Consider the following 17,333-nt stretch of genomic DNA (forward strand, 5'->3'; position numbering starts at 1 on the left):
ACAGTGGTTTGTGTGTGGCCAAATCCAATTAGAAATATATCAAATGTAGGGAAGTTCTCATCCTAGAAATGATATACTATGTATTATGTTGTTCAGTTCAAAGCTTTTTATAAAATTATCTTTTACATAAATGGTGCACGAGGGTGTTTATCTTTACTTTTAAAGATTTAAAGTCTTGACGTATCTTTTAATTGCATTCAGGGGTAGACATTTTACATTTCCAAGGTTTTTTTTATGAGTACTCTTTAAAAGGTTAAATAGCAGTATTATTAATACTGCGTACTACTCCCTATAACACATGACTTGTTTGATTTATTGACATGTCAAAACTATACAGAATACAAACACATAAAAAAAACACAAAAATGAATTTACACTATATTATAAATACATATGCATAGATACACAATTGCACACAAACACAATCTCCGAAATCTATACCTACATCTAAACATGCATACTTCTAGACATACACATAAAAATACACACATAACATGTTTCTTATGTGGTGGTAAGAACAAGTTCATTTATTTTTTTATTTTTTTATAAAACATCTGGGTTTCCAGTTTGAGGGGAGGTGGGTCAGTGAGGACTGAGGAAAGCAGCACAATAATAAAAATTGGCATGTTATAGGCTAAATTTATGAAAGCAGAATTTATGAGAGTGGAATGTATGATAACAATGTAAGAGGATACTACTATCGCGTGAGTACAGGTAAATATGAATTACACTGGGGCCTATGAGTACCATAGTGTTGCCATATCTGTATTTAAAAAAAATAAGTGAAACCCAAAAGAAAGGTGCAGTTGGGTTGCCAGTTTGGGGTGGAGGGGTCACTGTGGAGATCCAGCCACTCACTTTAACCAGTACAGTTATAAAAATGCTACGTTATTCTGCAATTTACCACAACCATGCATAACAAATATAGCTGATATGTATAAAAAGGACATTCATGAGTGTTAGTATGTAATAAGTATGCAATAGAGTACTTTTAAAACGAAGTAGTGACAATTTTACCAATCCGAGTACTTCTTATACATAACTCTGTTAGTCAGGTGTACCATGACGTGTTGCCATACCTGTATTTTCATAAAAACAGGTGAAGCTCAGCGTGCTAAGCTAACGGGTTGCCAGTTTGGGGGTAGGGAGGGAGTGCAGTGAGGACTAAGGAAAGCACAGTGATATAAACAATAAATGATTCTACCGTATGCAACCCTGCTAAACATTTTTTTTTATTATTAAAAGGGAATTACACTGCTGTTTAAATGTACCACGACTTGTTGCCAGACCTATGCTGTTTAATAACAGGTGAAAGCCAGCAAATAAGTGCAGACGGGTTGCCAGTTTGTGGGGGAGAGGGGGGGTCAGGGAGGACTGAGCAGACCCAGCCCCTCAGTGGCAGGGAAACAGAGAGCGAGGGAGCGAGAGTCCGGGTTTCCACCCCTCCAACGATCAGTTTGATAGCGGAACAGCGGAGGACTAAACCGGGGAATGGCTCCTCTAAAATGTTGTTAAGGTTCCAGTTTGACGCGGGTTTCGTCTCCCACCTTCACGGCGCGCGGCTACTTCCTGGTGCCACAGCGAGAGGCAGTGCTGAGTTAAAGAGACAGAAATACTGATAGAAATCCAGATAGAAAAAAAAAATAGAGAGAGAGAGAAGAGAGGGGCTGGAGACGCGATAGGAACAGTTGACTGGATTCCCAGAGATCGAAACCCCCCCCTCCCTCTCTCTCTCCCCCCCCTCTCTCTCTCTTTTCTTCTTATTTATGTGTTTATTTTTCTCCGTGGCCGTGTCGAAGCGAGCCGTTTTTCTTCGTGGGTCCGTGAACTCGCACACGGTTTCGGATGACGGTCGGCTGCGGCGGCTGAAGCGGAATTGTAACGGGGAATATATTCCTCCCACCGACGGAGAAGCCTCGCACAGATTTTCCCTTTCCTTTTTTTTTTTTTTTTTTTTTTTTTTTAATTTTTATTTAATTTTTTTGATTTTTACACCAGGTTCGTTCTCGTGTTATTTTTAAACCGCGACATCACCTCCCCCCTCCCTCCCTCACTCTCTCTCTCTCTCTCTCTCTCCTCCTGGTGTTTCATCATTATTATTATCATTATATATATTTATATATATATATTTTTTTCGATACGTATATTTTTAGCGGTTCCACAAGGAAGGGTTAGGGCGACGGAAGATGGGTTGTTTGGGCAACAGCAAGACTGAAGATCAACGCATCGACGAAAAGGCACAACGAGAGGCTAATAAAAAGATAGAGAAACAGCTGCAAAAGGAGCGACAGGCGTATAAAGCCACACACAGGCTCTTATTACTGGGTAAGGCTGGTTTTTGTGAGTGTGTGCGAGCGATGGCGATGTGAAATGTAACGTAATCTCCTTTCGTTTACCGAACACGTAGCCCCATTTGACAGCGCTTGCAATAATATGTCATGGGGGTGGATATTGATGGTAGCGGTAGCTACCGGAGCCTGCAATTACCTGGCTTCATTTACTTAACATTCTCTCTTTTTTTTTTCTTTTTTTTTTTTCAGTGTGTATGGCTCACGCTAAGCGTGGTGTCATTTTATATTTTTTGTGGTATTTGAGTGTGTTTTCTGGTCTTATTTGTTTTTTCTCCGAAGGTGCGGGAGAGTCCGGAAAAAGCACCATTGTGAAGCAGATGAGGATCCTACACGTCAACGGCTTCAACGCGGAGTGAGTGTTCGTCCAATGCAGCTTATTACACAGCACCATGCTGCATTTTATCTCGTTTTATTGGTGTTTTTATTAATTTATTATTTTATCTTATTTTTTCCGCTGCTGCTAATGTCGAGGCCAGAGTGTAGCCTGTGAATGGATTTTCCCCAGGCACTGCAGCGCCTGCTGGGCCCTGTATCCCAATGCAAAGCAGCTAATATCTTTCCCTCCAATCTCTCTCCTTTTTCCTCTCTATATTTTCATCTCCCGTTTTTTTTTCTTGCCCAGTTATCATACGTGTGCGAGGATCTCAGTGTTGCACAGATGGCATATAATTCACTCGCTTCCTGTTTCATGTGAGAGGGTGAAAGGTTGTGATCGACACAGGCCTATTGATGATTTGTTTTGCTGCAAGGCCTTGCATGGCATTGATCTCAACAGTGGTCTATTTTTAACAGGCCTAGTACATGGCACAGTCGTGTAACATTATGGAAATTCTATTATATATGTATATTTTGTGTATTAAGATATGAGGGAGGAGGATCTCGCTCAATAGGAGGCATTATTTAACAGTTTTAAGGCAGATCCTGTCCACATCTCATGATATTACAATTGTATTGTACTGTCACCCCCTCCCCCTTTCTCTGCCATCTCCAGCTTATTCACCAGTAGTGTATGTTTAATTGTGATCACTACAGTCTAACAGCCCTGCTTTACTCATAGCTACCCCAGTGGTGAATCTTTTTGTGGATTGCTGTGTTTCCGCTGCCTCACACACCTCGTTCTGTCCCCATGCAGAGAAAAGAAACAGAAAATCCAAGATATTCGGAAAAACGTGAAGGATGCCATAGTGGTGAGTTTCATCTGCATCATCAAACCAAATGTCCTTAATCTTTCTCCTGTTTACATTGTAATCTTATCTCACATTCAGATATCTATTTTCTGCATTTGTCCTGTTTAATGCTTGTTTGTTATTGTTTTTTTCTTTCTCTCCTGTAACTTCTGCTTTGTAGACTATTGTGTCTGCGATGAGCACTTTAATACCCCCAGTCCCGCTAGCCAACCCAGAGGACCAATTCAGAATCGAATACATCAAAAGCATAGCACCACTCTCTGACTTTGACTATTCACAGGTAAGACGTTTCGAAAAGTTGTTCAGTGTGTTCGTTTGCATTGGCGTAGACATTATGGATGCAGATCAGGCATATGAGTTGTATTTTTGCAACTGCAGATATCACGCTGTCTCTCTTTCCAACCCCCTGTACTTTTTGATACTGTGTGTGTGTGTGTGTTTTTTTTTTAATGGAAGATTCAAAGTTCAATGAGACGTAATCAACAGTTACCATACTTGTTCAAGGCCTGATTACCTGTCGGAGCTGAACCTGACGTACTGCGTGCGGTTTTGAATGCAGGTCAGAGCACATGGGACTCTTTTTCAGTGTGTGATCAGACATTCGATAGCACAAGGTCATGTGCTGGAACTGTTGATAACGTTCTACATTATTCTGATAGTGTTTATTGTCTGACACTGCTTGTGCAGCACCCACCAAATGGGAATGACAAATTAATACGGTGCTGCAGGGAGACTCAGAGAGGTTTCACTACTTTTGGTGATCCACTTACACAGTTTTTGCTCCGGTACAGGTGTACTGGTCAGAACTTTATTTAGATTAGACTTGACAGATTCTTTATTTTACAAAAGGCATTAAGGCAGTAATGTAAATGTTTGTTTTCTGAGCTGCAGCTATTGACTGATCTGATCATATGTTTCACCTATCAATTCAAATCAAAGGAGATATTCTAGCATTAGTTGTTTTTTTTTAATAGGGTTTGATACTTTTCAGCTGCCTTTGTCATCCTGTGTTTGAAAAGCGTTTTGACAATTTTTTGTTGATTTATTGAAGGGGGACAAAAAACTGATGCAAGGAGGCAAAATTTAGCCAATGTCAAGACCTTGTGGACAGAGTGAAGTTTATCTCTTTCGACTGTCCTCAGGTCTAATCCATACAATCACATACAGTCCAGCTGTGTTTTGTCCTGAAAGTGGCACATCTTAGCATGATGGTTCTCAGCTTCCCTCTCAGCGGCTTCTTTTTTATACCATATCACAGGAATATCCACAGAAAGGCCGATGAGGGCCTTCATGTGAGAGCGTGGCGAACTGAGCTGCAGCAGTCTGTGCTGCTGTGATGTAGTGTTGTGTGAGGGCCGGGGCCATGGGGAGAGTCGGCAAAGAGTTCCCAGGCCTGGCCAGGCCAAAGGGAACAACATGGCTCTGTTTGAACCGTCTGTGCTTGTCATCGGTCTCAGGCTTCACTTGTGCCGTCAGTGTCACCACTACATTGTCACTCAGTGCCACAAGGCATGATATCCAATACAGCAGCGCAGGAACACAGCCAAGGAGCACCTGTTGGCGCCGTTTTGACATGCGAAGGCATATATTGCCTGGAAAACAGTGGACACATAATGTCAAGTTTTGTGGAATCAGAATGCAGAAACAAGTACAGCAGTGTTTCTGTTAATCACCTACTTCATTAGTATGAACATGGATTGGTGGTAATAGATTTAATGGGATCAAAATGTTTAGTTTGGTCCAGCTAACAGCCCTCAACTTCATTTTAGGGGATATTAGAGAAGCTGCCACCACAACTGATTTTCAGACTGGTAGAGCCTGACAACTATATAACTGAGGCATGCAAGTTTCTGATAATGGACCAGTTGGTTAACAATTTAAACATGTTAATCAGCTGGATTTTTCTATCTTTGCTCCAACACTGGAATCCTTATCTTCAACATATTGGTTATTACACTGGATTTCTTATATTTAAAGCAATAATCTACCAAGGTCTTACCAAATAAGTACAAGGTGACAGGCAGCAGAGTGATGGCTGCATTGCATGAAAATGTAATTGGTAGAGAGGTTGGATTTCGTCTTGTAGACATAACATCACGACGTTGAACCGGTTGTGGTCAAAATGCCATTCAGAACCTTTTCTATGCAGGGAAAAGAAAATGTCGCCAAACAACCTGGATGTGTGACCTACTCTGCCAACAGGATTTAACAGAAGGGTAGATTGGAGTGGAATTTTTCTACTGCATTTTGTCAATATCGGATTTCATCATTGGGAAGTTTGTTGGGACCGCTTCTTTTTCCATTTTGACTTGTTGTGATGTGTTGACCTTATAGTCTTTGTAATTAATGCATCTTCCACCCCCCTACACATTTGCAAAAGCTTGGTGTAACAGTAGGTATATGTAGAAGAAGGCATAGACACAAACGGTCATTCATGCAAATAAAAACAAATGCCGCTGTGGCCACTCGTCAGCCTCCGTCAGCTGAAGTAAAGCAAATTCAAATGAACCTGGGCCTCTGTTTTGTCTCTTTGTCTCTGGGACACGGTGAAGCCTTCATGTCATGCTCTTCACTCCAGCCATACAGGCACCATTTGAAACCTGCGAATCTTGTTTATATACACCCTCAACAAAAGGACCAGGAGTACATCCACAGAGTTTGTTTGGGGCAGTGGTGGCCTAGAGGCGAGAGAAGCAGACCAGGGATCAGGAGTTTGCAGGTTGAATCTCCACAGCGGGCAGGCCACCACCGTGGGTCCCTGAGTAAGCCCCTTGGGCGCCGTAATGTGGCCGCCCACCGATTTTTGTTGTTGTTGTTCTCCTCCAGTTGTGAGTTACTCTGCTGTCTGAAAGGTGAGCTGTATGGTGTATCCAGCCCCACCCATTGATGAGCCTACTTTGGTGCAGAGTTACTGTCCTGATAAATGGTTTCAGATCCAACACTGTGCGTTTAACGTCCGCGTGTCAGCCTCACACTGACTGCAAAAGAGTCTCCAGCATTTTTTTTTTTCTTTCTTTCACTTTTTCAGCATTTTGTCCTTCCTGGCTTATCTGTGATTTCCTCATGTTGAACGGAGTGAGCCCTGCAAGTTTGATTTTTAATCTAATTGATCACTTGAGGATCGCCAGTGTGGGGCAAAGGGTGGCATTGAGTACTGCTCTGTTTTTGGACGCATGTTATGAAAGATGAAGAGTCTTGAACAGTGGCTCTCTCTCCTTTCGCTTTTGCTCTCTTTTTAAGCTAAATTTGTCCGTACTCTTTAACTGAGGTAATCCATGAAAGTCAGGCCTACTCCGTGCCGGGTGACTGTTATCTAACACTGATATACTATTCAAATCCAATAAATGCGACGATGGCGGTTTACTGAAGCACTAACTGGCTGTCTGGCTGCCTGTGTATGGAAGGATTGGAGGCCAGCGGCCGTTGCTGTGCATTTTTCTGTCGGGCCAAAGGTCTCTGTAAAACGTAACCCAGAGGAATTCCAGTGTTCCCTTGTGACAGAAGATGCGAGCCATTTGCGCCACAACTTTGTTTTGATAAGATGAATGAGATGTAGGCCATTTAGTTCTCTGTGTCAGCCTGACCTCTTTGATTCAAGTGACATATTACATCACAAATGCAACTTGATTAACATTGAAACTCAAGCTGAACTGAGGTTCTGCTCCAGCAGGGCCGCCAGAGAGTCAGCACCTCGTGGCTGCTGAGGGGAGTGGATTGGGGCCAGCATAGGAAGGAGTTAAAAAAAAAAAAAAAAAAGGAAGAAGAAGAACTTGTGTTTAAAACAAATTCCCTCCTGGTCTCTTTCTGTGTTATCAGTTCCTCTGTAGGGCACTGCAGCACACACTACATTTATTCAAAGGCCCTGTGTCACACGCCTCTGTGGAAAAGAGCCTTGAGGACCATACTCTGCCTTTTTTTCCCCCCCTCTCACTGCCCCTTCCACCCTCCACTTCTCATCCTACCTCCATCAAGCCCCTTTGCGAGCTTAGTTGGGCCATAGTTTTTTAGGGTTTCAGACCACCTCAGTGTCCGAGATTTGCTGAACTCAGAGCGGAGGACTTTATCAGTGACATTGAATCTTACTGATATGAGTTGAGGTAGTTGTTAAAGTTTGACTGCAACTGAAATGGGAACAAACGCAAGCAAGGAAGCAAATATGGCTCAGTTCCTTTTTTAATGGAGTTTGGGATTGCTGGTACAGTCTATGTCGCCAGAAACTGAACTGTCAATGTATGAAATGTTAATGTAACATATCTACTAGTGGTGTGTTACATGCGAGCATTTAAGTTTTCAGCTACTTCCTGACTTATTCCCAAAGTATGTGGCTTAAAAAAAAGTAAACAGCTATCAATGTCTCTTTCTGTTGGAGACTTGTAATGATTGGATCAGTGGATTTTCTTCATGTTGAACCTAATCACCAGATCTGCCGAGAGGAGATCTCCCAGAGCATGTGATCATTTATCAGGCTCCTTCTCCTTCTCTCTCTCTTGCTCTTCCTCTGGTTCGGGGCTACTTTCACCCTCTCCACAGCCAGAGCGCAGAGGCAGTGCCGAGTGCAGAGAGTCATGTGGTGGTTCCAGGCAAGAGGAGGAGCCCCTCCGAAAGACATGTGCGCAGAAGGCGACGAGGGATATTAGCCCAATCATCTTTGTTTAGGGCATACAGCGAGTCCTGGGAAATGTCTTAGAGTCATTGATAAGATGAGCTCCCCTCATAATGCTCCCCTTTGTTGAGGAACAGGAAGTCAGCTGAAGCACTAAAACTATGTATAGTCGTTTACGGCATCATGCCTATGGATGGATTTTTCACAGTAGGAGTGCAAGTTATATTTGTATATGTTGGGGGACGTTAGGAACTGGTTTTCAGTTTTATTTTGTTGTGCTGAATTGCATCACAGCCGAGCTATAGGATCAAAATGAAGCCCTTGTTTATTTTTTATTTTTTATTTTTTTTGCTTTAGCTTGGAGTTCAGGGAAAAGAGGCGGTGATCAAGAAGGCATGAGTTTGTATTCAGGGACTGCTGGAGAAACCTATATCAAGGAAGTGAATGAAACTTTAGTTGTCTCCCTTCTTTCTTTCTTCTTGGGGATATTAACACACTTAGTTATTCACAGATTCTTTATGCAATGGTCCTTTTTAAATCCAACAGATGCAGAATAAAAAGATAGTAATCTCTATAAATTAGGTTGAAGTCATTTTTAATAATCCCTCAATGAAACTTAAGTATTCCCAAATATGGTTTGAGTAGGATTTGGCACGTGTGTTGTTTTTCCACTTTCAATATATCTGATATATTAAAATAAGTTTTCTGTTGCAACTATATAGTGACAGTCAGCAGTTTATTTATGGTTTCTAGTGATTTAACGGATTACATTGATTCCCTGATATCAGATCAGCATGGATGGGATCCACACATTATTTGACGGGTATAACTGGCTGATACAAATTAAAGTTAAGTTATTGAGAGTTGTGCTGAAAAGGCAAAGATAAACCAATGGTGTGAACAGAAAATGTTTACCCACGGTACGTCAGAAAACATCAGATCTGTGATCTACAACTTTGAGTCGGCTCTAATTCATGCATTTGGGGGACCTGTTAACACTTTGCCAAATTAGCTGTGTAGACATTTGTGAGTAGCCTTCATGCACATTACTTTTTTTTTTACTTAATTTTTATTAGAGCCCATCACTATTTTAGTTGGTGTAGCTACAGGAGTACAGAGGGCAAAGGGGCTGACCCAAATGGAATATAAATCAGAGGGCAGGGTGATCAATAAATACACTCCTAGTCGGTAACATCACCAGTCCCGTTGCTCTGAGCTTATAGCTTATTGCTCCATAGCTTAGCCAATCACAGTGATTCATGACAACAAATAACTCAACAGAAATGGAAATAGACACTTTGTTGTTTGAATGGTCCAGACTGGCACGACATGGAAATAAGGGAGGCTATCTACAACATCTACAACATATCAATTATTCGGTTTTAATTTTGCTGCAACACATCAAAAATGTCCAAACCACTGCAGTCTTGTCTTATTTTTCACAGTTTAAACATGATGGCAGTTGTGCAAATTTTTTTGAAATAAGATGTTGCTGTAATCCCATGTGAGCAGCACGATGGCGATGCTCCAATAGGCGTGTTCATGTGTGTTTGGATATTTTGCAGCAACCTGGTGTTGCTTCTCAGCTGATTTACTGAGGGTAAACATGGTGGACGACGATGCGTAATACTACTGTGAGTTGGTCCAGCACTTCTGCATTGAAATGCTGCAGCAGGTTGACTAACATGTCTGTTCATTCTGTTTGTTATATACTGTGGATATTAGATATCCCAAGAATCCAGCAATCATTTATTGATAAATGCAAATAATTCATATAATACCTCTGTAACCACAATCAGTGTATCCAAAAGTCTCTTTCACCACGTCTCCTGGTTGCAATGTGATTAGTACAATAGGTTCATTTACATTTCAATGGAAATTAAGTTATTATGCGTTTTTGCTTTGGTGGCATCACATTCGCGCTTAGCACTGGAACCTGATCGCTTCTGTTCATCACACAAAGCCTGAAGCCAAAATACCAAATATATGAGGTGTTTTTGGCTATATCTGAGCTATAATTAGCCTGCCCTGGTTTATATGACCCACCAACCTGTTTGTTGCTTGCACTCACCTGTGGCCTGTACCCACTGTCCCGGACAACCAAAATACCACACAGAAGTCAAGGTCAGGGAATCAGTAAAACGTTTGGTTGCTTCCATTAGTGAAATGCCATTTTACAGTTACATTGTTAAAGAATATATCTGAACTTTGAGAAACGCGACATGTAAAACTACACATTGATGTATCTCCTTGTCTGTTTCTAAATGTTTTTCGTTGTTCTTTTGCTTTTTCCTCAGGAGTTCTTTGATCACGCAAAGAAGCTGTGGGACGATGAAGGAGTGAAAGCATGCTTTGAGAGGTCTAATGAATACCAGCTCATCGACTGCGCACAATAGTGAGTCAAATCTTTAAAATACTTTATGTTGTGTGATTTTAGATTTTAAAAGAGCGCAGGCAGAGAAAAATTTGAATAGCACATGCTTTATACCCTGATTTTGTTTGTGCTGCTTTAAGACTCTTGGCGTTGGATAAGAGAGCTGGTTTGTATTTCGGCCTGTGAACTATAGTCCCGTCCCTGCTTTGTCTGTCTTCTTTATGTCGTGTCTGAGGCGAAGGCTTTTGTGGTGTGTGCTAGTAGTGTCATGTCATATATGACTACGGCTGAGATATGTTTACTTTGGGTGTGGCAAGTCAAGCAACAATTGCAGTCATCCTTTGGAAAATTATACATATATCTCCTCATGTCAGCGTGTTTGATAATTCTCCATGGCAATATGCAAATCTCGCTGTGACCTGTGTTGGATTCACTGGGTCTGTGTATGATATATTTGTCTGCAAACATTGTCTTAACTTGATTTTATTGTGATGGGAATGATCATAGTGTTACCTGTGGAGTTTATAAAGTGAATTTGGGCTGATCCCATGTTGGTCAGGATTCGAGTGTCATTTGTGTTCTGAAAGCAATTGTGGTTTAGATGCGGTATCTGGGTACAACAGATAACTGTGCCGTGGCAAGGTGCAGAGGCTGATGCCCTGTATTGTTTCTAGGGTGCTGGTTGTACTCAGTGAAAAGGCCCCTCTGGTGTCTGTAAAAGGAAGTTTGGACATGCAAAACTCTCTTCTTGCTTTGTCTCTGACTCACCTCTGAGCGTTCATGTAAATATGAAGTCATGTACACGGCGCAGGCTCAGGGGTGCAGCCTGCCCGCTGTAGTCCCCTCCCATCCCAAAGGTTGGCTCACTTTATCTCTGAGGGTTCGGTCAAAGGCACGCTTTATCAGTGACGGCGGGATATTGGCTGGTTGCTAGCGATTTAGCGAGCCTTCGTTGACTGTTTGAGTGTCGGTAGACAAACAGTCTCTGTACTTCTTTCCTGAATGTCTTCCCTTCCTCGAACATAAATTTGACTCCGGGTCAAGTCTTCCCTGATTGCCCTGCCTGCAAGCAGCTCCATAGAAAGGAGAGAGAAAGTCAGGTGATGCCTGGAGAGTCATATGAATCCTTAAGGTGGAGCTGTCGCAGACCACGGCCTGTGTTTGTCTTTGCTGCTTCCAGTTTGTTTTTATCAGGACAATATGTAAAAAAAAATCAAACAAACAAACAAACTAATGTTTTTACTGGTATCATTTTGGCTTTGTCTTATATTGTGTTGCTATCATAAAGAATCCAGATGCTTTTGGCTTTTTGCTCTGTGAATTATAGGATATTCTCTATTGTAATAACTGAAAGCACTGAGGCTTGCAGCCAGCTCAGCACTGATAATACAGCTGTCCTGTGACTTGAGTAAACATTAACCGAGTAAAGGAAGACAATGAAACGCATACAGTATTTAAACAGTGGTGCTGGCCTGTATGTGACTTTTCTCATGTCTGTTTTGGCTTTAATCTAGATAGCTGTGCTCTCTCTCGTCAGTGCTTCAATAAGCAACACACTTCCAAATAAGTGTTGCCTAATTGTGTTTAGGGTGTCCAAATTCAACTTTATTTTCAAACTTTCCTCTCTTTTTATTTCTCCCCTCCATTTCTTCCCTTCCATGCCCTTCACGTTGTCCTCCTATCACGGCTTCTCTGGCCATTAGGTTGCTGCTCCTGATTGGTTAACAGCTGGTGGGCAGTTGTATGTCTGGTCAATAAATCATCACCAAGGAAAGGAAGTTTAATTTACTTGTGCATTAATGATAATAGGTTACAACCCTTCTTTCTTAAACATGTTACATCTGCAGTTAGTTTTAAAACCTGACATCTCAATTTTCCTGCTTTTTTTTTTCTGTCGGACTGGAGTGTGTGATTGAAGTCTGGAATTTGTCAGACTGCGTGGCCTCTCACCAACTTCCTCTCTCAGCTTTAACCTCCGCGTGAACTTTGTGGATGGAGGGCATTCATAGAAACGCTGTTATTAATGGCAGCAGACCTGTCTGTGTGTAAAGAATTGCCCCCCCCAACACACCCACACACACACACACACACACACACACACACACACACACACACACACACACACACACCTATTGTTGTTATGAATTCTTTAACTTCACTAACTTCTCTCAGCTGCTGTTGTGGAAGTAGTGAAACATTGGTAGACAGCTTCTGTTGCCAGCTGGTTGAAAGGAAGGGTTCAAAGGTCAATTTGTCCGGCACAGGCTGCATTGGTCCAAACACTTTAGTGTTTAAACATTGTATGTTGAAAGTCTGTTTTGCTGTTTTGGCAATTTTTTTAATGTATTTCTGGCTCTGAGGGGCTTTTTGACATCATATACCTTGTTTTTTTGTCAGTACTAGCAGCTACTTTTAGACCATGTAATAATAAACTCACTCCAGTAAAGCTTTCCTTTCACCTTTTACTACTTTTCTCCACACCTGCTCTCTGTCTTCCCTCCGCTCTTTGTTTTTGTGTTAAACGTCCACTGATTTGTGTTTGTGCGGTAGGCTCTGTTTTAGATCATGAATGTGATAGCGGAGCTTTTAGTCACTCTGAAAGTAAATTAAAGGGGAAGTTGGCCTACATGTAGTCGTTGGGAAGCGGAACAGATTAGCAATTAGCAGCCTTGCGTTCAAACTGTCAAACGCGATGGATGTGTTATCGTAAAAAAAACAATAAAAAAAACCAGAAAACAATCATAGTGCCGCGGCCGCTGGAAAGACGAAGCTCTACGGTGTATTTAGATTCTGTGAAGGCACATAATATACCTCTGCCACTTGGTCTGTGATGTCCTTCACAGACCTTGCTCGACTGGCAGATATTTTTTCCTAACGCTGGATGGCCCATCGGACAGAGGCACAGGAAATAAGTACGGGCCGATGGCGGGCGCTTGTTATGCCAAAGAGCATGTCTGTATCGATGCATTTGGAATCCTGTCACCCATTGATCTGACCTCTGCATTGCACATTTATACGTTTTAAGAGGACACATATGTCTGCCAGTTGATTGATTATGGGCTATTTTCAGCTGCGGCAGGCTGGTTCCATTGCAATGCCTTGGATGTGTCAATGGCAAAATCAACCACTTTTTCACACGCAAATCTAAATTCCCAGCCATTTTTTTTGTCTTGTTTTTATTCTTCTTCCTGTCCAGTGGGAGGAAAAAATTTACACAACACATTAACTTTATTAATTAATTTACTTTAGGATGCTAAAGCGTGTTTCGCTGTAATCTATAGAGCTCATGGTTTAAACCTCATTTTCAATCGGATTGTTAATTATGCTCTAGTGAGAATTCTCGAGTCACTCTTCTTATCTTTAGCAAACGTGTTGATATAAACTATTTTGAGCAAATCATTAAGGAAATGTGGCATTGAGGACAAAGGGTGAGTTTCAGCCTGACTAGCTTATTTGCATGAACGTGTACTTTATTTGTGGCTTAACTGCATCTCCAAATCAAAGCATATCCAGTTACTGTTAGACAAAATCACACCCAGGTTGCACTCTGATTGCATCTCAACGTACACAATATACACACACGGAAAGGCACAACACGCAGTGAAAAGCGAGCTGGCCCTGACTCAGCCATTTCATACAATTATCTTACTGTTTGTTTGGTGAAGATGATGATCACAGCTTTATGATCCAACTACATTTAGTGGCAACTTTTTGGCCAGCAAAAGTTTGAATGCCTGAAGTAACGTACAGCTGCTATAAAAGTGTTTTTTTTTGTTTGTTTTTTTTCAAAGCTTTTGAATGTGAGAAATCTTGTTACAGCTACAAGTCGTTGCTCGCCCCCAATAATCAATTGATCTGCTGATTGACTGCTTATGTCAGAGAAGTGAAGTAAAATTATATCTCAAACTCGGAATGAAAAAAAAAAGAAGGAAAAAGGCCGATTTTCACACCGTTGGGTAAAAGAGAACATTTAGATGTAATCACTCATCAAAAAGATGCCAACAAACTTTGTGTTGACTAATTGAGTGATCGCGCAGCAGTGAAATAAAGAATGAAAGGAAAGTCGGTCTCACCACTCTAGGAATGGAAACAAAGTTTTTGGCATGAAAGTATTCTTTAAAATCATAAGATACAAATAATGAAGTTACAGGGGAACTTTTTGAGTTATGAGTAGTAATTTCCTAAATATCTGTACGGGGGATTAGGTCGGGGCGATGGCGGCTCAGCACAGGAACACACATCCGGAACAGGGCCTGGAGAGTCCTGGAGATGGAGCCAAGGCTGTGGAGAGGCACATCCCAGCCCGGGCCTGGTTGTTGGTCTAGGCTGCAGCTGGTGTTGGAGCCGGGGTGTAGTGCTGGTCACGGGACCCTGTCACCAGCCGGGGGCCACTGACACAGTCATCTGGGGCAGTAAAGTACTAAGAATGGTCGGCATTGTCAGCCAGCCCCGGCCCCTGAAGGGCCTACAGAAACAGAGGGGCTACGCTTTACAAACAGTGGCTCTCCTCAATAAGGAGCCTCTTCTCTTCACGGAAGAGCCCGAGAGAGCGATATTTATACACTGGCTGCATGTCCCTGCTGCTTTTTTGTGTCACCAACAAGTTGCTTTGACTCTTAACGTTTAAGAAAATGTAGTTATCGCAGAGGAGGAGAGCTTTTTTTGGTTTTATTTTTATTTTTTTTACATTTTGAAACTTATCAGTCTGGATTGAGTTCACTAATTATTTTAATGATTAAGAAATATTTAAACCGAGATGTTAGACTCATTTGGATTCCCGTTTAACTTAACATTGTTTGAAAATGATAAAATATCATGTTAAAACTTTTTAGATAAATGTGATCCGTAGGTTCAAGTTCAATGCTCCATGCTATTTTTGTCTTTTTTTTTTTTTTTTTAAACCACAGAGGCGGTGGTAGCCAGATTGTGAGGGACGTAACGGAAGAGCAACAATTCTGCTAATGAAGAAAATTCAAATTCATTCCTCAGAACAAAATTATTAGTGACTATTGAAAATGTTGACATATTACTCTTAATTCTGCCCTAATAGGTCAGTATTTATTTCATCTATTTATTCATTTATTTATTTTTACCAGAGATGTTTAGTGTGATTGTTCTTCAATTAAATTCTGTCAACAACTAAACAACTACCACTTTTTTTTTCCCTGTTAAACAAATCCTAACGGGTCTCAATCCAGATTAACAAAAACTTTTGTGTCGCTGGTTAAAATCAGATGACCTTGCTGTCAGCTGACTGAGAAATAATGAAAGGGGGCACTATGGAAGTGTGTGTGTGTGTGTGTGTGTGTGTGTGTGTGTGTGTGTGTGTGTGTGTGTGTGTGTGTGTGTGTGTGTGTGTGTGTGTGTGTGTGTGTGTGTGTGTGTGTGTGTGTGTGTGTGTGTGTGTGTGTGTGTGTGTGTGTGAGTGTGTGTGTGTGTGTGTGTGTGTGTGTGTGTGTGTGTGTGTGTGTGTGATTTCTGAGGAAACGGAAGGAGTGGTTTTTAGCTGAACTGTAGAATCTGATCCACTGAAAGCTCAGAGGGACTCCATCAACACAAACCACTGTCCTTAAGGTTATTAGAGCCCCCAGTGGGACCCAGTACTTTTTCTCTCTCTCCCTCTCGCTCTGTCTCTCTGCTCGGTCCTCTCTTGAGGCCAGAAAAGCGATAGTGAAGAGGATGTTGAAGAAGAGCACATGAGAACACATGCCGAGCCTTTTTCCAACTGTACGTCAGGGCATCATTTCATGCCCTCGGTCTTCCGGAGATTTACTGTTTATTCAAGTGTTATTCTTTTTTCCTTTCTTTGCCCCAAACTTGTGCACTAGGTGAGTTTTGAAAGTTGTCGATGTCAGGGTTAGAAAACATTCCACCTCGCCTGGACATTTGAAAGCAGTTGGAAGAGCCTAAAGCGGCCCAGCATAGCATGCTACATGTCACAAGATTAGCTTCCCTGCCAATGTGTTTTTATTTTGTTTCTTAAGACCACAGGCTCTTGACAGCTTCTGTTTAGTTCAGATTATGAGTTAAATCACATTAGAAAGCAAACACTGCTCCGTGCCCATAAATATAGAGCCAAAATGTAAATGTCACAATCTTTTTTCCCCCCTGATTTTAGAATTGAAACAGTCACAGTTACATTGTGTTTGTCGGTCTGTGTTAATAGTCGGTTTTGTCTCCTTGACGTCGGACACGGACGGCGTTGCTCAGGAAGAAAAAAAGAGAATTTATGTTCCACTTAAAGAAGGGGAATTGTGGCTATAAATAGATTTTTATTTTTGGGTTAAAGTGTGCGTCCATTTTAAAGGACAGGCAGAGACACGAAGCGAGGCTCGTGAATGGCGGATATCTGTGAGTCTGTTAATGTTTGCCGACCACACACTTACACACACACACACACACACACACACACATATGCCTTTCTCAGTCTTACATACACGCACGCACGCACGCACGCACACACACACACATACACACACACACACACACCCTGCTGTTGACCAGGAGTGTAAAGGCACAGTCCGCTGGAGGACAGCAGTGGCGCTGCAGGTTCCCTGCTCAGAGATTGTGGAATGGTCGTCCATAGACCTCCCCCTCCTCTTCTTCCTCCTCCTCCACTATTTTACTCCTCCTCCTCTCTCTCTCTTTCCCTCTCTCTTCACTGAAACTCCCCCTCCTTTCCTCCCCCTCTGCCCCCCCCCCCCCCCCCCCCCCCCCCCCACCCCCAACCCCCCACCCCCCTTAGAGCTTATGTAAACTAGCTGTGGAGCCAGGGCAAGCTGAGGCTATTTTTAGCAGCAGCACTGCAGAGCAGAAAC

The 17,333-nt window shown here is 42.0% G+C and overlaps 1 protein-coding gene across 2 annotated transcripts in view; it reads left to right on the forward strand.

Moving 5' to 3' along the window:
• LOC308107895 (guanine nucleotide-binding protein G(olf) subunit alpha) overlaps window positions 1-17,333 on the forward strand; it is a 44,102-nt gene that overhangs the window by 11,602 nt on the left and 15,167 nt on the right. The window contains exons 1-5 of one of the 2 annotated variants that reach the window (XM_080460481.1): window positions 2,171-2,325; window positions 2,631-2,703; window positions 3,484-3,538; window positions 3,699-3,818; window positions 10,439-10,536. In XM_080460481.1, the coding sequence (XP_080316607.1) occupies window positions 2,187-2,325; window positions 2,631-2,703; window positions 3,484-3,538; window positions 3,699-3,818; window positions 10,439-10,536 (485 nt within the window). In that variant the 5' untranslated portion in view covers window positions 2,171-2,186. Of the gene's footprint in view, window positions 1-2,170; window positions 2,326-2,630; window positions 2,704-3,483; window positions 3,539-3,698; window positions 3,819-10,438; window positions 10,537-17,333 lie in introns of those variants that run through there. The other variant, XM_080460480.1, reaches the window with a different exon arrangement.

Source organism: Lipophrys pholis, assembly GCF_963383615.2.
Source record: "Lipophrys pholis genome assembly, chromosome: 1".
Taxonomy (NCBI): Eukaryota; Metazoa; Chordata; class Actinopteri; order Blenniiformes; family Blenniidae; genus Lipophrys; species Lipophrys pholis.